Source organism: Ahaetulla prasina, chromosome 14 (genome assembly GCF_028640845.1).
Source record: "Ahaetulla prasina isolate Xishuangbanna chromosome 14, ASM2864084v1, whole genome shotgun sequence".
In the NCBI taxonomy this organism is placed as follows: domain Eukaryota; kingdom Metazoa; phylum Chordata; class Lepidosauria; order Squamata; family Colubridae; genus Ahaetulla; species Ahaetulla prasina.
In genome coordinates, this window is record NC_080552.1 from 917,581 (window position 1) to 938,854 (window position 21,274).

The window sequence follows — 21,274 nt, forward strand, 5'->3', positions numbered from 1 at the left end:
CCTAAAACAGCCGGGTCCAGGGAAGGCTTCTTGAGGAGGGGCCTCACCACCGCCTCTTTCAAGGCGGCCGGAAAGACTCCTCCAACAAGAAGCACTCGTAATCCCTGAGCCAGCCTCGTGTCACCTCCTGAGTGGCCAGCACCAGCCAGGAGGGCACGGGTCCAGTAAACACGTGGTGGCATTCAATCTACCCAGCAACCTGTCCATGTCCTCGGAGTCACAGGGTCAAACTCATCCCAAACAACATCACCAAGACCGCCTCAGGCGTCCCGTCCGAATCGCCACAATTTTGGTCCAGACCATCCTTCAGCTGAACGATTTTATCGTATAGATAACGTTAAACTCCTCAGCACGTCCCTGCAGCGGGTCATCCCGCTCCCCTGGTGAAGGAGGGAGCGGGTCACCAAACAGGGCAGCTGGGCGGTTATCTGCCGGCGCAATGAGGGAGGCGTAGCAACGCCGCTTCCTCAGTGCCACTAGGTAGGTCCTAGTATAGGATCTAACTAGTGTCCGATCAGCCTCTGAACGGCTGGACCTCCAGGAACTCTCTAGGCGTCTTCTCCGGCGTTTCATCCCCCTCAGCTCCTCGGAGAACCAAGGAGCCGGTTGGGACCTACGCCGGGTCAGAGGCCGCAAAGGCACGACACGGTCTAAAGCCCCAGCCGCAGCCCGTTCCCAGGCTGCAGCTAGTTCCTCTGCCGTGCCGTGAGCCAGACCCTCAGGAAATGGCCCAAGCTCCGTCCGGAACCTCTCTGGGTCCATCAGGCGCCTGGGACGGTACCAACGTAATGGTTCCGTCTCCCTGCGGTGTTGGGTAGCAGTCAGAAAGTCCAGGCGAAGGAGAGAGTGATCTGACCATGACAAAGGTTCAATGACTATTTCCTTTAAGTCCAGATCTCTCAACCACTGACCAGAGACAAAAATCAGGTCCAGTGTGCCACCCCCGATGTGAGTGGGGCCATCCACTACTTGAGTCAGGTCCAAGGCCGTCATGGAAGCCAAGAACTCCCGAGCTACCGTCGATGACGAGCCGGCAGATGGCAGGTTAAAGTCCCCCATGACTAAGAGTCTGGGGGTCTCCACCGCCACCCCGGCAAGCACCTCTAGGAGCTCGGGCAGGGCAGCTGTCACATAGCAAGGAGCCAGGTACGCGACCAGCAAGCCCATCTGACATCTATGACCCCACCTCACAAAGAGGGATTCACACCCGGCAATCTGAGGTACAGTGGTCTCCCTCGGCTCTAGACTCTCTTTGATAGCCACCGCCACCCTCCACCCCTACCCTGGGCCCTCGGCTGATGGAATGCACGGAAACCCGGTGGGCACATCTCGACCAGGGGCACGCCCCCTTCAGTGCCCAGCCAGGTCTCCGTAACGCCTAAAATATCCGCGGCACCCCCCTGAATCAGATCATGTATTAGGGGGGCCTTATTGGCCACGGACCGTGCGTTGCATAACATCAGACGAAGGCCCAGGCTCTGAGGGTCCTGACCATCCGGGAAGCAGGTAAAGTCAGGATCGGGCACGCGATCGCCTGCATACATCGAACGCGTGACCCCCTATGTCGATACGATCCCCCCCTTCCGCCATATCTGCCCCTCCCACTTACCGTGCAAATAGACTCGCCCTCACACAAAGGAACACCCTCCCCCCCATAACCTCCGAACCCATTTGATAATCGCCACGAGCATGCGCTGGAACTGGTTTCCCTCGACGGGCTACCCCATCACCCGCCCTACCCTCCACCCCTTAAAATGCCCTGTCTAAAACCCCAAAGGCTCTTTCTTCTCGCATGCCACCTCTGTGGGTCCCAAGACCCGTCATTGAGGCCGGCCCTTGGTAGCGATATGGGCCATTCCTGCGGCGGGGCACTGCAGGCGCAAGAGTTCATGTACAGTGTAGCGCATAGAAAAGTGCGAATCGGCGAGGGATGCTAAGATGGTAAAATCCCAGAGTAATAAAAATGGTGAATCTTCCAGCGGGAGTCCAGTTGTTAGAAGGACAGATGGAGCAGGAACCGGATAGCGATGACAAAACAGGAACAGACAGGCCGACAGTCTCCATAGCGTACCTATGGGGAACAGTTCTACAATAGGTCTTAATCAGGTAGAAGTGGCTATCGGTCTGCCCGAGTCCATAGACCAGTCCAAGCTAGTCCAATCCAGTCCAATCCACTCCATATCCCGCAGATGGACATGCATGACCGCCCAGTTTAGATGACCCATAGTCCAGTATGAGGGGGGGCGGAAGTACAATGGAGCAAGCCAGGCCATAAAGGCCACAAAGGGAAATACGATGGAGCAAACCAGGCCACCAGGGGCCATTCGATGACACGCGATGAAAAAATGCGACAAAACAGGCCAAAAGAGGGGACAAACCTCAGCCACGGTTCCGGCCTCCTCTCCCACCGAGGCCTCACCACACCCATCCTCGGTGGGGCTGCCAAATACAGGGCGCCGTTGGACAGGCGCCTCGCAGTCCACACAGCCTCGCCGGGCGCAACCAGCGCCGATGGAACTGGCGCCGATGGAACTGGCGCCGAAGGAGCCAGCAAGCCCACCGACAGGCAAAAAAAACGGGCTGGGATTCGCGCCAGCTGAAACCAGGCCGAATCCACACCCCGAAGCCGTCGGAGCCAGGCCGAGACCACCGACGATCTCACGCCGCTGGAATTTGGCCAGGATCGCCAGGATCGCCGCTGGGCCGCTGGGCAGGGCTCCGCTGGGCAGGGCTCCGCTCCGCTGGGCAAGGCAGGGCCGGAACCGAGGCCGAAGCCCGCAACAAACAGCAGGCCTCCCTCGCCTCCCTCGCGTCCTCGCTTCCGCAAAGATGGCCGCCCCCTTCCGGACCGCCACTCCGTCCCTCGGCCCGTTCTCGGCTGTCGCATATCCGAGAGGCCACAAACCTCTCCAGCGGCAGCCAGACAGATCGAACCACACGCCGAGGGACCGGAGAAGCCTGGTGAGTCAGCCCGAAGTCTCCATTTCAGGGAAAGCCGCTACCGCCGATTCGGGCTCCTCTAAACAGCTGCCATTCTCGCGCATGCGCAGAGCCTCTTTTTTTAAAAGTCAAAGCTGTGCTTTGATGCCAAATAGTGGAAGCCAGCAAGGCAGCTTTGTGCATACACTTATCAAAAAGCTATCAAAATATCTTTCAGGGGTGAATTTGGCAGCTGCAACCATACAAAGCCTCACTCCTTTTTTTACATTATGAAGTATCTATGGATATGACAGGCAGAAAAAGGGGGCAGGGTTTCAATTATCAGGAGCTGCTGATCCAGTTCTACAGAGGAATTATTGAATCTGTCATTTGTACCTCTATAACTCTCTGGTTTGGCACAGCATCCGAACAGGACAGGTACAGATGCCAACAGATAATTAGGACTGCACAAAAAAACAATGGCAACCAGCCCGCCTTCCATGGAGGACCCGTTTACTGCACTTACCAGAAAGAGGGCTGAGAAAATATCTACAGACCCGTCACATCCTGGACATGAACCGCTTCAACTCCTCCCCTCAGGATGCTGCTGTAGGGCATTCCATGCCAAAAACCCCTAGACTCAAAGAGCGTTTTTTCCCCTCATGCCATCATTCTGCTCAACACTTAATTCCCCCCGCACTGTCTTAGGCCTAAGAAATGTACCCATGTAGTAGGCTCTATTGCTACTATCATATTTCTCATCTTCTCGTCATTCCTACTATCTTCTAGCATCTTATTGGAATCTTATGACTTATTACTTGTTGTTTGTATCTTATTATTAATAATCGTAACGATGATTTATGATCTATGAGCTATCACTTTGTTGTACATATGTACACCGACAGTTTCTGCACTGGAGACAAATTCCTTGTGTGTCCAATCATACTTGGACAACAAAGTATTCGATTCTATAAAGTCATCCTGAGTTTTTTTAGCCCTCCCTCAATATCCAGTATCTCCCACGCAGCAATAAAACATTCAATAATTTTTGAATTTAACCTAACCAAGCTATCAAACTCCATTTTTCTGTCATTTCTTTTTGAAATCATTCCCACATTCCTGCAATCAATCACTTGATCAAAATTTGGGTGCTGGGCAACTGGCATGTATTTATGACAGTTGCAGTGATCCGGGATCATGTGATGACCTTCTGACAAGCAAAGTCAATGGGAAGGCCAGATTTATATAATAACTGTTACTAACTTAACAATTGTAGTGATTCACTTAACAACTGTGGCAGGAAAGGTCATAACATGAGGCAAAATTCACTTAACAAACGTCTTGCTTAGCAACAGAAATTTTGGGCTCAATTGTAGTCAAAAATTGAGGACTACCTATACCTCAATTCAGCCCCTTTGTATATCCAATAAAATCACCAATCCTGCCTGGCTGTCCTCTCTCCTGACCGCTGAGCCAAGAGAACTAAAATATTGCAATGCAGGCACGAACTTTTAGAATGACAATCTAGGACTGCAGTGCTCCTCATTCCTGGGGAAATTTGCAACTAAAAGCAGAAATGTGCCCTTATTTAGTCCAGGGATCGAAGCTGTTCACAAGCTCCAGAGTAAAGAGAGATGGCTCCCATTTCAATCGCAAAGGAGTAGCCATTTCATTCCGTTGCCCATTCAGACAACCACTGCTTGCAGTGGGTTTGCTGTTCCTCCATCTCTTGGGTCTTCGTTTCAGGTGTGACTTCAAAACTTGGGACAGCAGATGAATCTTCCTGCTTTTCTTCCTCCCCTGCCCAGATGCCCTTGTCTTTCAATTCTTGGATCAGCTCATCCAAGTGGTGTGTAAGACGCTGAGGGACCCAACTGCTGTCGAAGGAGGGAACAAAGGGGTCTGGAGCGCTCACTTCGATAAGCTCCTTGCCGGTTGGAATGCACAAATAATACGCATGCAGCATCATCCGATATGGAGCACTGTCCTTCTTAAAGCTATAGGTAAAGTCCCCAACAATTGGGTGCCCGATGGCACTACAATGGACCCGGAGCTGATGGGTTCTTCCTAAGAAAGAAGACGTACAAGGAAAACAAGTTTCCGAACAGGGAAAGTTAGGCTGTTTGTGCAAGATTGTTTCCAATACTCTACCGATGACCTTGTGCAACAGCATGCATGTTTGTTATAAGTACAGGAAGTTGTCTATATGCCATTAACCAACCTATGACTTAAGACCGTCTTCTGGAATCATTCAGTCACTATTGGGATGATACAGTGCTCTCCTTGTTACTGTTATTTTGACACAATGGCTGGATGATACTAGAAGCCACTAAAACAACTTTCTCCCAGCATGAAGCAGTTCATTGGAATGACAAATACATTCCCAAAAGTAACAAAACAGAAACACTTCCTTTAATTTTATTTACATTGCATGTTTCATTAAAATCCAATATATTTTATGGAAGCCACCATCACATAATCAAAGCTTTCATCTTGACACTTTGGGACCCCCTGCTGTCCCTCCCCATTTTATAATGAAGAGGGTATTTAATTTACTATTATAACTATTTTTAATAAGGAATCATTAAAACTGAACTTGGGTAAGAACGTTTGGTGTCTCAGTTTCTGGAGTCCCAAGCTGTACCCCTGACCCACTTCAGAGCACCTTGGCTCAGGTGCCACCTCTACAGAGGGTTAGCTGTTGTTTCCTTTACACAGCTACAGGATGGAGCCTTGGGTCTCTTGTACTCAAGACTGAGGCGAGACCACAGAGCAAAACAAAACAGAGCTGTCTTATGTTACATTTTTAGAGTTCACCAGTTTGTCAGCTTGCAAGAGTGTCTGGCAGAAATCTGTCCTAGCACAATTTGGAAAAGGATCAAACTTGCCCCCTTCTGCAGACAAACCCAACACTCCACCTCTGAGCTTTAGCCTCTCTGTGAAATTATAACCAGTTTTTGGAAAATCACTGAGCTAAGAAATCACAAGTCTCAGTCTGAGACAAAAGTTGTAATCCATAATTTTTTCTCCTGGAATGTGCAGATAGGTCTGTACAATCAAGACTAGAAAACTGGCCTAACTCTAACTTTTATATTTTATTTATTTATTTATTTTTTATTTATTTATTTTATTAGATTTTTATACCGCCCTTCTCCCAAAGGACTCAGGGCGGTGTACAGCCAAATGATAAAACCACACAATATACACATTAAAACAAAAACTTAAAAACAAGCTTATACATTAATGGCCAAAATTTAAAACAATCAATTTAAAACCCTAAAATTTATAAATAATCCCAATTAAAATGAAATAAAACTTTTAAGCCAGTCCCGCTTGAATGAATAGATGCGTTTTCAGCTCACGGCGAAAGGTCCGAAGATCAGGCAATTGGCGTAAACCAGGGGGAAGTTCGTTCCAAAGAGTAGGAGCTCCCACAGAGAAGACCCTTCCCCTGGGGGCCGCCAGCCGACATTGTTTCGCGGACGGCACCCTGAGAAGACCCTCTCTGTGTGAGCGTACGGGTCGGTGGGAGGCATAAGGTAACAGCAGGCGGTTCCGTAAGTACCCGGGCCCTAAGCCATGGAGCGCTTTAAAGGTGGTAACCAAAATCTTAAAGCGCACCCGAAAGACCACAGGAAGCCAGTGCAAGCTGCGCAGGAGTGGTGTTACATGGGAGCAACGTGAGGCTCCCTCTATTACCCGCGCAGCTGCATTCTGAACTAGCTGAAGCCTCTGGGTGCACTTCAAGGGCAGCCCCATGCAGAGAGCATTACAATAATCCAAACAAGAAGTGACAAGAGCATGAGTGACCGTGCATAAGGCATCCCAGTCAAGGAAGGGGCGCAACTGCCGAACCAAGCAAACTTGGTAAAAGGCTCTCCTGGAGACGGCCGCCAGATGATCTTCAAACGACAGCCGTCCATTCAGGAGGACATCCAAGTTGCGCACCCTTTCCATTGGGGCCAATAACTCGCCCCCAACAGTCAGCTGCGGTTGCAGTCGACTGTATCACGGTGCCGGCATCCACAGCCACTCCATCTTGGAGGGATTGAGCTTGAGCCTGTTTCTCCCCATCCAGACCCGTACGGCTTCCAGGCACCGGGACAGCACCTCGACAGCTTCGTTGGGGTGGCCTGGGTTGGAAAAGTACAGCTGTGTGTCATCAGCGTACAGATGGTAACTCACCCCAAAGCCACTGATGACCTCACCCAGCGGCTTCATATAGATGTTGAACAGGAGAGGCGAGAGAATTGACCCCTGAGGCACCCCACAAGTGAGGTGCCTCGCGGTCGATCTCTGCCCCCCTGTCAACACCGTCTGTGACCGGTCAGAGAGATAGGAGGAGAACCACCGATAAATGGTGCCTCCCACTCCCAAACTCTCCAACCGGTGCAGCAAGATACCATGGTCGATGGTATCGAAAGCCGCTGAGAGATCTAACAGGACCAGGGCAGAGGAACAACCCCTATCCCTGGCCCTCCAGAGGTCATCCACCAACGCAACCAAAGCTGTCTCCGTGCTATGTCCGGACCGGAAGCCGAACTGGAACGGGTCTAGATAGACAGCTTCATCCAGGTACTGGGGAAGCTGCCATGCAACCACACTCTCTACAACCTTCGCCACAAAGCGAAGGTTGGAGACTGGACGATAATTTCCCAAAATAGCTGGATCCAGGGAAGGCTTCTTGAGGAGGGGTCTCACCACCGCCTCTTTCAAGGCAGCAGGGAAAACCCCTTCCAACAACGAAGCATTTATTTTTCCCCGGAGCCAGCCTCGTGTCATTTCCTGAGTAGCCAGCACCAGCCAGGAAGGACACGGGTCCAGTAAACATGTAGTTGCATGTAACCTCCCCAGTAACCTGTCTACGTCCTCGAGAGCCACAAAATCAAACTCATCCCAAACAACCTCAACAAGACGTGCCTCCGTCATCTCATCTGGATCATCGCAATTTTGGTCTAAACTATCCCGAAGCTGAACGATTTTATCATATAGATAACTGTTAAACTCCTCAGCACGTCCCTGTAAGGGGTCCTCCCGCCCCTCCTGGTGAAGGAGGGAGCGAGTCGCCCGAAACAGGGCAGCTGGGCGGTTATCTGCCGATGCAATGAGGGTGGAAACGTAAGAATGTTTCGCCTCCCTCAATGCCACTAGGTAGGTCTTAGTAAAAGACCTCACTAGTGTCCGATCAGCCTCGGAACGGCTGGTACTCCAGGTACTCTCTAGGCGTCTTCTCTGGCGTTTCATCTTTCTCAGAGGACCAAGGAGCCAATTGAGATCTACGCCGGGTCAGAGGCCGCAAAGGCACGACACGGTCCAAAGCCCCGGCCGCGGCCTGTTCCCAGGCCGCAATTAGTTCTTCAGCCGTGCCGTGGGCAAGATCCTCAGGGAACAGCCCAAGCTCCGTCAGGAACCTCTCGGGGTCCATCAGGCGCCTGGGATGGAACCAACGCATTGGCTCCGTCTCCCTGCGGTGGTGAGCGGCGGTCCGAAAGTCTAGGCGAAGGAGAAAATGATCTGACCATGACACTGGTTCTGTCACTAAATCTCCTAATTCCAGATCATTAAACCACTGACCAGAGATAAAAATCAGATCCAGTGTGCCTCCCCCAGTGTGTGTAGGGCCATCAATTACTTGAATCAAGTCCAAGGCCGTCATGGAAGCCTGGAACTCCTGGACCACCGTCGATGACAAGTCGGCCGATGGCAAGTTGAAATCCCCCATAACTAAAAGTCTGGGAATCTCAACCGCCACCCCGGCAAGCACCTCCAGCAGCTCAGGTAGGGCTAGTCACGCAGCAAGGAGCCAGGTACGCGATCAACAAACCCATCTGATTCCTATGGGCCCACTTCACAAGGAGGGATTCACAACCAGCTATCTGAGGCACAGTGGACTCCCTCAGCTCTAGGCTTTCTTTAATCACAACCGCCACCCCTCCACCCCTACCTTGGGCCCTCGGCTGATGAAATGCACGGAAACTCGGAGGGCACTGTTCAACCAGGGGTACACCCCCCTCTGTGCCCAACCAGGTCTCCATAATGCCCATAAAGTCCGCGGACTCCCTCTGAATAAAGTCACAAATCAGGGGAGCCTTATTAACCACGGACCGGGCATTGCACTGCATCAGCCGAAGACCCAAGCTCTGAGGGTCCTGGCCATCCGGGGAACGAGTAAGGACTGGGGGGCCGGAGCACGTGATCGCTTTTGAACATCGAACACGTGCTCCCAGGGAACGATACGGCCCCTTGCCTCCGCCTACCATGTCCTGGAAAAAATCAAGCAAAGAAAGATAGTTTTACTTATTCAGTGTGTACATGCGGTCATCCTAGTATCTGACCAACAGAGGCTTGACTAAGATATATATAATGACTAATATGTATGTCATTAGGACCAGTATTACTTTTACTTATTTATTTGAATTTATTGGTAGCCGGATTCTAGTGGACTCTGGACAGTGTACAAAACTAGGAAAAAAATGCTAAAAATATAAAATCAGACACCAATGATTAAAATTATCCAACATAAACAAAACCAACAAGAGAATGAAACAACAAGCATCAAGCTCAGGCTTCGGGCCAAAGCCATGTTTTCCAGGGGTGAAATCTAAAAATTTTCCCTACCGGTTCTGTGGGTGTGGCTTAATTGGTGGGCGTGGCTTGGTGGTCAGATGACTGGGTGGGCATAGCCAATAACAATAAATAATAAAAATAATAAAGGATAATAAAGGAAAAATAATAAAGGAAGTATGCAAAACAATAAGAGGTACCAAAAACCAACTTTCACACTTTACACACACACAACACAACATAACTGACTCACACACAATGTAAAAGCAGCTGCACTTCACCCAAAATGGCCCCTGCAACAAGCAGGAACCTCACACAGCCACAAAAAGCTCAAAAACCAACTTTCACATTTTATACACACACAACACAACACAACTGACTCGCACACACACAAAATGCCACATACAGCTTTGTGAGATTTTGTGTGTTTGTGTAGTTAGAATGAAACACTAAAGAAACACACCAAATCTCAGAAAGCTGCACAAATATTTTATTTTGTTTTAGTATTTTATTTTATTTTATTAATATTTTTTAGATCAGGGGTCTCCAACCTTAGTAACTTTAAGGTATGTGGACTTCAATTCCCAGAGTTCCTCAGCCAGCAAAGCAGGCAGATTAAGTGACTGAGGAGATGGATTTTAGGCAGGCAGATTCAGTTGCTAGCTGATGCAATTGATGTAAAGCATGGCTTTCCCAGCTGGAAAGGAGCAGCAATTATAGGTAAGTGCTTCATCGCAGCCCAGAACCTCTTAAAAGGAGGTTTTCTACAAGCTCTACAAACAACCGAAGAGGTTGTTAAAAAACACAAACTTTTAAAGCAGTGGTAGTCAACCTGGTCCAGTAGGCCCACTAGTGGGCGTTCCAGCTTTCACGGTGGGCGGTAGGGGTTGTGTCAAATTGTCAAATTATAAATTTTATAAAGTAAAGTTTCTTCCCTAGTAATCACCATTATTATGGAACTGGTGGGCGGTTAGAAAATTTTACTACTAACAGAGATACAAAAGTGAGCGGTAGGTATAAAAAGGTTGACTACCCCTGTTTTAATGGGTTCTGACGATCTCAGCTGAGCCGTGGGATCATCAAAGGCTATTTTTTTACTTTTAAAGGCATGTTTTTGGCTGAAGAAAAACAGCAGAGGCAGGGAGCGGAGCCAGGGATTTTTGCTATTGATCCTCCGAACCACCAGCCGCCATCACTGCCGGATCAGACGAGCCGGTCCAAACCAGAAGCATTTCACCCCTGATGTTTTCAAACTTTCCAAAACCCTAGGAAGGAGGATGCCATTTTTTGGGGTGGGAGGGGATGAAGTTCAGAGGGTGGGTGCTGTAACAGAGAGGGCAGACTTCCTAGGTCCCACAACATGACCATGTTTAATGGAGGAGACCTAGAGCACAGCCACTCTGCTGGAACATACTGGGCAGGCAAAAACAATTGGACAAGTAGTCTCTCAGCTAATCACAGACCAACTATCTACTAAAGCAGTGGTCACCAACTGGTGGTCCGTGGACCACTGGTGGTCCATGAGAAAATTCTGGTGGTCCGCAAAAAAATTATTTGCATTTTTTATATTGCACTAAATCAGGGGTCCTCAAACTACGGTCCCTGGGCTGGATACGGGCAATGAACATTTGCGTCGCTGCAGAAAGTCTCCCCCTTTGGGGTCTTTTTGTGTGGGGCACAGGGAGACAGAAATTCTGACTCGGGGTCTGCTTCAACCTCCTGGTGCCTTTGGCCTTCGGCTTTGGGCGAAGACTGGAGGGAAGCGCCACTGGTGGCAAAGAGCTGGAGGACCTTGTTCCAATGGGACTGCATTGTGGCCTGGAACTGGCTGACTATCTCAGCCCACTGAACTCCAGGCACCTGTACCTGGCCTTGCACTCCCTCAGGTCTTCCCTCTGCTTGGAAAGCCTATGTTCCTAGTCCTCAGTGAGGTGCTTCTGCTGAGCCTCCTTCTCAGTCAGATCCAATTTGAACTGAGCTGTTTTGTCAACTCTTTCTCACGTTGGCTGCTTAGCTCCAACAACTGCTTCCTGTTGGGGCCCTAAGGAGCCTGGGTGGGCAGGCGAGGAGTGGCTGGGACGGGAGGGGTGAGTAGAGGCCATTGAGGAACCCCTCTATGTGAGTGACATCGAGTTGGCCACACTCACCCAGTCACATGACCACCTAACCATGCCCACCCAGCTGGTCATTAGGCAGATCATATTAGTGGTCCACAGAATGTAAAATTATGAATTTAGTGATCCCTGAGGTCCTAAAGGTTGGTGAACCTTGTACTAAAAGATCTTGTTTTAATTTCATGGATTGTATCTTTTACCACTTCACATCTGGAAGGACTTTTTAAAATTCATTCAATACTTAATACTCACTTTCCAAAATGTCAAGAATTTAGGTATCTCTAAACTGTCCATTACATAATATAACAACATTTGTAACATAATAGAATTCTTCACCTATTCATTTGAAATAATTTTAAGTGGAGCAATTAACATTTAAACTTTAAAAAAAAATTAAAAAGTTTTTTTTACCACAGATACATGTAATTTTGAAGTTTATTTTCTAAAGATGCACTGGACAGGGAGAGGAGTGGCATATAATTTAAATAAATAAATGGTTTTAGCATTATTTCTCCATGTACCAACCATGTACTACAGAACCATAAAGAAACAAGGAAGGGTGTAAACAGTGACATCTCTTTTGCATGGCAGAAGAGGAATTTTATGCTAATTCTGGGGGAGAGATCTTGATCTCTGTACCTGTGAGAGGCTGTAAAAGCACTTTTGTTGCTGGCTCTCCACTGTACAACCCATATTCAAGGACTATGAGTTCTGACCGACAAGGTTTCGGGCTTTTGCAACCTGTTAAGAATTAGACATTGTTTTTATTAGGAAGCGATAACAGTAATTCAGCAGTTTCAAAAATTTCACCATATAGTCCAGAAAGTACTTTTCATTACTATTAGCTTAAATTCTATGGTGCACACAGGCTGATACAAGTCTGTCTTCTAGGAAGCATTTTTCTAGGAGTATGTATTCAACCAACCAACAAATTAAAGCAGTCATGTGTAGTCCTCATAAGGAGACAAAGCTAATTATGTCTGTTTTCTTTTCTAAGTTTAAACATTCTCTGAATACATGAACTATCATTAAGGATTGGTTGAAAACCAAGCTGTCTTAAACCTGGCTCACAAACCAGTGTTTCATGCACAGACACTGTCCTTCAGATACAAAGCTGATATAAGCATAAAGGAGTACAAGGAAATATTTATCGTTTTATCGAACTACCGTCCAGTCTCCAACCTTCGTTTTGTGGCGAAGGTTGTTGAGAATGTGGTAGCGCATCAGCTCCCTCAGTACCTGGATGAAACTGTCTATCTGGACCCGTTCCAGTCCGGCTTCCGGCCTGGGTACAGCACAGAGACAGCATTGGTCGCATTGGTGGATGATCTCTGGAGGGCCCGGGACAGGGGTTGTTCCTCTGCACTGGTCCTATTAGATCTCTCAGCAGCTTTTGATACCATTGACCATGGTATCTTGCTGCGGCGGCTGGAGGGGTTAGGAATGGGGGGCACCGTTTTTCGGTGGTTCTCCTCCTTCCTCTCTGACCGGTCACAGATGGTGTTGGCAGGGGGGCAGAGATCGACCGCGAGGCGCCTCTTGTGTGGAGTGCCTCAGGGGTCGGTTCTCTCGCCTCTCCTATTCAACATCTATATGAAGCCGCTGGGCAAGATCATCCGTGGTTTTGGGGTGAGGTGTCATCTGTACGCTGATGATACACAGCTGTACATTTCCACCCCTAACCACCCCAGCGAAGCCATTGAAGTGATGTCCCGGTGTCTGGAGGCCGTGCGGGTCTGGATGGGGAAAAACAGGCTCCGACTCAAACCCGCCAAGACCGAGTGGCTGTGGATGCCGGCATCCCGGTATAATCAGCTGATGCCATCGCTGACTGTGGGGGACGAGTCATTGGCCCCCACAGAGAGGGTCCACAATCTGGGCATCCTTCTGGATGCACGGCTGTCGTTGGAAGAGCATATGACGGCCGTCGCCAGAGGAGCTTCTTATCAGGTTTGCCTGATACGCCAGTTGCCTCCTTTCTTAGGCTGGGATTCCTTATGCAGTCACTCACGCCCTCGTCACCTCCCGTCTGGACTACTGCAGCGCTCTCTACATGGGGCTCCCCTTGAAGAGCACCTGAAGGCTCCAACTAGTTCAGAATGCGGCCGCGTGGGTGATAGAGGGAGCGACTCATTGCTCCCATATAACACCTCTCCTGCACAGGCTGCACTGGCTTCCGATGGTCTTTCGGGTGCAATTCAAGGTGTTGGTTACCATCTTTAAAGCGCTCCATGGCATATGACCAGATTATTTATGAACCGCCTGCTGTTACCGGCGTCCTCCCATCGACCACTGCGCTCCGATAGGGAGGGTCTCCTCAGAGTGCCGTCGGCCAGACAATGTCGGCTGGTGACCCCCAGGGGGAGGGCCTTCTCTGTGGGGGCACCAACCCTCTGAAACAAGCTACCACCAGGTATCCGCCAACTCCCTGATCTCCGGACCTTTCGATGCGAGCTGAAAACATTTCTGTTTCATCGCACAGGACTGGCCTAATGGTTTTTTAAATGGGGTTTTTATTGGTTTTATAGTGTCCAGCCAACTTTGAATTTTCTCTTTTTAAACTGGTTTTAATTTTTGTATCAATTGTTTTATTTTGGCTGTAAACCGCCCTGAGTCCTTTGGGAGAAGGGCGGTATAGAAATTTAAACAATAAATAAATAAATAAATAAATAAATAAATAAATAAATCATAAAGGCAGATAACTGCTTGAGAGGCAGGAAGCTGCCTGCACCTGAATCAAGCTACAAAGTCATCTGGACTAGACTGTATTTCCTGGTAGAAGTATTTCAGAGTTTCAGAGGGTATCTCTTCCAGGTCTGCCTAGAGCCATGATGGCGAACCTGTGGCATCACCCATTGCTCTTCTGGCTTCCGGAACGCACATGTGCACTGGCCATCTAGTCTTCCGGTTTCTGGCCTAGAGGATTGGACCGTGAACTTTCAGCAGCCAAAATAGGTACAAAGCAATGGTGGGTTTCAAAACTTTTTATTACCGGTTTTGTAGTTGTGGCTTGGTGGGCGTGGCAGGGGAAGGATACTGTAAAATCTCCATTCCCACCCCACTCCAGGGGAAGGTTACTACAAAATCCCCATTTCCTCCCAATCAGCTGGGACTTGGGAGGCAGAGAATAGATGGAAGCGGGGCCGGTCACAATTTTTACTACCAGTTCTCCGAACTACTCAAAATTTACGCTACCGGTTCTCCAGAACTGGTCAGAACCTGCTGAAACCCACCTCTGGTACAAAGCAATGAAGCATACAGGGGCCAAGTGAAAGTAATTCAAATAAAGAGAAATACAATCTATTAGTAGACCTAGCTATCCCAGAAGCAAAACTGTTAATAATAATAATAATAATAATAATAATAATAATAATAATAATAATAACAACAACAACAACAACAACAACTTAATTTTTATACTGCCCTTCTCCCGAAGGACTCAGGGCAGTTCACAGCCAGATAAAAACAACAATAAATGAATACAATACAAGTAAAAGAATAATTAAAAAACTTATTCAAATTGGCCCCAATTTAAAATACATTTAAAACCATAAAACCATTTAAAATTTAAAACCCAATAATAAAATTCTAAAAAATTCTATGCCAGTCCTGCGTGAAAAAATAGGTACGTCTTCAGCTCACGGCGGAAGGTCCAAAGGTCAGGAAATTGTCGAAGTCACGGGGAAAGTTCGTTCCATAGGGTAGAAGCTCCCACAGAGAAGGCCCTTCCCCTGGGGGCCGCCAGCCGACATTGTTTGGCTGACGGCACCCTGAGGAGTCCCTCCCTGTGAGAGCGTACGGGTCGGTGGGAGGCAAACAGTGGCAGTAGGCGGTCCCGTAAGTAACCCGGTCCTAAGCCATGGAGCGCTTTAAAGGTGATAACCAGCACCTTGAAGTGCACCCGGAAGACCACAGGTAGCCAGTGCAGTTTGCGCAGGAGTGGTGTTATATGGGAGCCACGAGCAGCTCCCTCTATTACCCACGCAGCTGCATTCTGAACCAACTGGAGCCTCCGGGTGTTCTTCAAGGGGAGCCCCATGTAGAGAGCATTGCAGTAGTCCAGGCGAGAGGTAACAAGAGCATGAATGACTGTGCATAAGGAATCCCGGTCTAGAAAGGGGCGCAACTGGCAGATCAGGTGTACCTGATAAAAAGCTCTCCTGGAGACGGTCGTCAAGTGTTCTTCAAAAGACAACCGTCCATTCAGGAGAACACCCAAGTTGCGCACCCTTTCCATCGGGGCCAATGACTCGCCCCCGACAGTCAGCCGTGGTTGCAGATGACTGTACCGGGGTGCCGGCATCCACAGCCACTCCGTCTTGGAGGGGTTGAGCTTGAGCCTGTTTCTCCCCATCCAGACCCGCACGGCTTCCAGACACCGGGACAGCACTTCAACAGCTTCGTTGGGGTGGCCTGGGGTAGAAAAGTACAGCTGCGTATCATCAGCGTACAGATGGTAACTCAACCCCAAACCACTGATGATCTCACCCAGCGGCTTCATATAGATGTTGAACAGGAGAGGCGAGAGAATCGACCCCTGCGGCACCCCACACATGAGGCACCTTGTGGTCGATCTCTGCCCCCCTGTCAACACCGTCTGCGACCGGTCAGAGAGATAGGAGGAGAACCACCGAAAAACGGTGCCTCCCACTCCCAAGCTCTGCAACCGGCGCAGCAGGATACCATGGTCGATGGTATCAAAAGCCGCTGAGAGATCTAATAGGACCAGGGCAGAGGAATAACCCCGAGCCCTCCAGAGATCATCAACCAACGCAACCAAAGCTGTCTCTGTGCTGTATCCAGGCCGAAAGCCGGACTGGAACAGGTCCAGATAGACAGTTTCATCCAGGTACTGGGGTAACTGATGTGCCACCACACTCTCAACAACCTTCGCCACAAAGCGAAGGTTGGAGACGGGATGGTAATTTCCTAAAACAGGTGGATCCAGGGAAGGCTTCCTGAGGAGGGGTCTCACCACTGCCTCTTTCAAGGCGATAGGAACAATACCCTCCAACAAAGAAGCATTAATAATTCCCTGGAGCCAGCCTCGTGTCACCTCGTGTGGCCAGCACCAACCAGGAGGGACACAGGTCCAGTAAACATGTGGTGGCATTCAGTCTTCCCAGCAACCTGTCCATGTCCTCAGGAGCCACAGGATCAAACTCATCCCAAACGGTCTCAACAAGACGAGTCTATGACGTCTCACCTGAATCTACACAATTTTGATCCAACCCGTCCTGAAGCTGAGCGATTTTATCGTGCAGATACGCACTAAAATCCTCGGCACGCCCCTGCAGGGGGTCATCCCGGCATGCCCCTGCAGGAGAGAACGGGTCACCCGAAACAGGGTGGCTGGGCGGTTATCTGCCGATGCAATAAGGGAGGAAACGTAAGTACGCTTGACCTCCCTCAATGCCACTAGGTAGGTCTGAATATATGACCTAACCAGTGTTCCGTCAGCTTCCAGACGGCTGAATCTCCAGGCACTCTCTAGGCGTCTTTTCCGGCACTTCATCTCCCTCAGCTCCTCGGAAAACCAAGGAGCTGGTTGAGCTCTGCGCCGGGTCAGAGGCCGCAAAGGCACAACATGGTCCAAAGCCCCAGCTGCAGCCCGTTCCCAGGCCGCAACAAGCTCTTCGGCCGTGCCGTGGGCTAGATCCTCAGAGCAACCAAGATGGCGACCAGCAAGGATGCCCCGGAGGAATGCTATCTGTAAAAGAACACTTTAGAGTTCATAAGGAGAGCAATCCCTGAGACTTTTTGTAGATTTTTTTCCCTAAAAACCTTATTTTGTCGCTACCTTGAATTGACGGAGCTGCTGAGACCGCCGCTGAATCCAAACGGCCGCCGACCGCTGCCGCCGCAGTCCACCGCCACCGCCGGCTATCTAGGGCCGCTGCGACTGCCGTGAGCCACCGCTACCGAAATAAAGCCGCCTGAAGCCGCCGTGAGTTTCTTGAGCCTCCGCGAGTCTCCTAAATCTGCCGCCAGTCTCTGGAAGCCGCAGCAAGTCACCTGAACTGCCGCGAGCCACCAGAAGCCGCTGCGAGCCGCTGCGGCCGCCACAAGCCACCAGAAGCTGCCGCGAGCCGCCGAAAACCACCAGAAGCCGCCGCGAGCCACCAGAAGCCGCCGCGAGCCGCTGAGGCTGCCACGAGCCTCCGCTGACTGGATTTTGAAGTTCCCTCCAAAGAGAACTTCTTTTTCTATTAGATTCATCGCCGACCAGCTTCAGCTGCATTGAGCCACGCTACTGAATCAAAACCACCTGAGATTGAACTTTAAATTTCCCTCCAAAGAGATTCTCACCTGGGTGAGTTTAAAAAAAAAAAATTTTTCCTCCTCTACTACCTCCAGCATCTGCTATCATCATTATTACTACTTTCAACCATCTTCATATTATCACTACTTTCAACCATCTTCATATTCCCACCACTTCCTTCTCTACTAACTCCAACATCTGCCATCACTATCAACCACGCTGCCTCCATCATCATCATCCCTACGAACTCAAACCTCACATCCTTTTCATCTTTACAACACTGCCACCTTGTGGAAAGATTGACCACATAAAATTACAGCAAAATCAACTGTTAAAGATTGACCACATATTGACCACATATAATTACAGCAAAATCAAGTGTAAAATATTAATAGAATATCAAGTATGCCAGGCAAAAATTGCAATAAAAATCCAAAACGCTCCCGATCAATAGACGCAGCTGCAAAAAATGACCAATACGAAACAAACTTATGTTATAACTGCAAAAATCCCATTTCAGATAACTCACCTAACATAGACACATTTACAAAATCTCATCAAAATATCATCGAATCCATTCAAGCTAACCTAGAAAAAACTATCACTAACTCTATTATATCAAATATTGAAAAAACCATCATTAACAACATTCAAACAAACTTAGAAAAAAAATTACTAGCACACTTGGATGCACAACTTGATGCACGTTTCACAAAGCTGGATGCATGTTTCACAAACCCAGATACAAGTTTCACAAACCTAGATGCACAACTTGATGCACGTTTCTCAAACCTTGAAAACAAAATTATAGCAAACCTTGAAAATAAAATTACAACTAAAATAAATGAAACCACAGCTGACCAAAAACATCTCCCAACTCAACTAACATTGCCTTGTACACAAACCAAATCACAAACATCTATCAATCACCCTAACAACGTAGAAATGCTAGTAAAAGATACAATGGAGAGAGAGAATAAACGTCAAAATGCTATATTATTTGATATTACAAATGAACAAGATATTGATAAAATACGAAACATCATTTCAAATTACAAATTAACATCCTTTGACCCTAGTGAAATAACCGAAGTCTCCAGAGATGGACCTGAATTCAAATTCAAATTCAAAAAATACAACGATGGTTCAATAGCACCCAAATTCTGTAGAATCATATGCAAAAATGAAACCAGCAAAAGAAATCTCATTTATACGATAAACACAATAGCCAAAAATAACCTCAGCTATAACAAACTTAGAGCTAGACCAGAATTATCATTCTTACAACATATTAGATCCCGTGAACTTCGTTCAGAACTCAAACGATGAAGGAGAAACCAACCTATATATTGACTACCGTGCAGACTGCATAAAAGGATTGGCCCAAGCTCCATCAGGAACCTCTCCGGGTCCATCAGGCGCCTGGGATGGAACCAACTCATTGGTCCCGTCTCCCTGCAGTGTTGAGTAGCAGTCCAAAAGTCCAGACGAAGAAGAGAATGATCTGACCATGACAAAGGCTCGATAACTAAATCTCCTAATTCCAGATCATTCAACCACTGCCCAGAGACAAAAATCAGATCCAGTGTGCCTCCCCCGATGTGAGTAGGGCCATTAACTACTTGAGTCAGGTCCATGGCCGTTATGGAGGCCATGAACTCCCAAGCTGTCGTTGATGCCACGCCTGTTGATGGCAAGTTGAAATCCCCCATGACCATAAGTCTAGGGGTCTCAACCGCCATCCCGGCAAGCACCTCCAACAGCTCGGGCAGGGCTGTTGTCACGCAGCAAGGAGCCAGGTACGTGATCAATAAGCCCATCTGCATCCTACGACCCCACTTCACACAGAGGGATTCACAACCAGCTATCTGAGGTACAGTGGTCTCCCTCGGTTCTAGACTCTCCTTGATAATGACCACCCCCCCACCTCACCCCTACCTTGGGCCCTTGGCTGGTGGAATGCTCGGAAACCCGGTGGGCACATTTCAACAAGGGGAACCCCCCCTTTTGTGCCCAATCAGGTCTCTGTGATGCCCATAAGGTCCGTGGCCCCCTCCTGTATAAGATCACAAATCAGGGGGGCTTTGTTCACCACGGACCTTGCATTGCATAGCATCAGGCCGAAGCTCTGAGGATTCTGGCCACTCGGGGAACGGGAAAAGTCTGAAAAGTTTGGCTGGGATCCCCGATTCTTTGGCATGCAATAAACCAATCTTTGAAAGCAGAAAAGGGACTTCACAGTCATAGCAGCCTACCATCGGTCCCTTCAATGCACATCATGTGAGTCAGCCCTTCAGTCGTATTCTTCCCTATAGCAAAGCAGATCGTCCTCTTTGCCTCCTGGATGTGGCCTCTCACCTGTCCAAACAGAAGACACTTCAGAGCAGTGACTTATAATGCCATGTTGGCTGGTTCGTTAGATTTATATCTTGCTTTTCCTCCAAGAATGCAAGACAACATACATTATTTTCTCATTTTTCCCTCAACAACCACCATGTGCTGTAGCTCAGAATTCATAGACAGCAGTAGCACTTAGACTTATATACCATTTTACAGTGCTTTACAGCCCTCTCTAAGTAGTTTATAGAATCGGCATCTTGCCCCCAACAATTTGGGTCCTCATTTTACCGACCTCAGAAGATGGAAGGCTGAGTCAACCTTGAGCCTGGTGAGATTTGAACTGCCAAATTGCAGGCAGTCGGCGGTCAGCAGAAGTAGCCTGTAGTAGTATTGCACTCTGCGCCACTGTCGTTCATCTGGGTCTCCCCTGCCTATTCCACCTTCATCGTTACCCCACCCTGGTGATATGAAATGTCATTGCTGCTGTTAAGAAACAATACAAGGTAATACAAACATCCTATCTGAGGAATAAGAAATCAATAGGGCATGTACATATCTACAGAACTAGAGAATCTGAATTTTATTCATTCATCCATTTGTTTGATTTATGCACAGCTAGTCCTCAACTTATGACTATATATTCAGTGACTGTTCAGTTACAATGGTGATGAAATTAGTAACTTATGACCGCTCAATGCACTTACAATGAATGCAGCATCCTGTAATCGTGTGATCATATCGGCACTTGACACCTAACCAATGGTTGCAATGTCCCTGGGTCATGTGATCCCTATTTGCAACTTTTTTATTTTATTATTATTATTTATTTGATTTTTTATACCGCCCTTCTCCCGAAGGACTCAGGGCGGTGTACAGGCAAGATAAAACCAACAATACAATATACAGGTTAAAATACAATTTAAAAAAACTTATTTAAATTAGCCTGGAGATTAAAATTTACCATACACTAAAAACCCCGTTTAAAAATTAATAAATTTAACATTAAAATTCCATTTAAGCCAGCCCCGCGCGGATAAAGAGATGTGTCTTCAGTTCGCGACGGAATGTCCGAAGG

The 21,274-nt window shown here is 48.3% G+C and overlaps 2 protein-coding genes across 4 annotated transcripts in view; both read right to left on the reverse strand.

Annotated features, from left to right (window-relative positions):
- LOC131185003 (uncharacterized) overlaps positions 1-21,274 on the reverse strand; it is a 136,776-nt gene that overhangs the window by 109,185 nt on the left and 6,317 nt on the right. The window lies entirely within an intron of this gene.
- RPUSD1 (RNA pseudouridine synthase domain containing 1) lies at positions 3,533-20,626 on the reverse strand. The gene is made up of 4 exons (XM_058157025.1): positions 20,492-20,626; positions 20,115-20,217; positions 12,237-12,338; positions 3,533-4,986 (listed from the first exon to the last, which is right to left on the reverse strand). Exons 2-4 carry the CDS (start codon positions 20,137-20,139, stop codon positions 4,589-4,591), a joined length of 525 nt encoding a protein of 174 aa, XP_058013008.1. The 5' UTR covers positions 20,140-20,217; positions 20,492-20,626; the 3' UTR covers positions 3,533-4,588.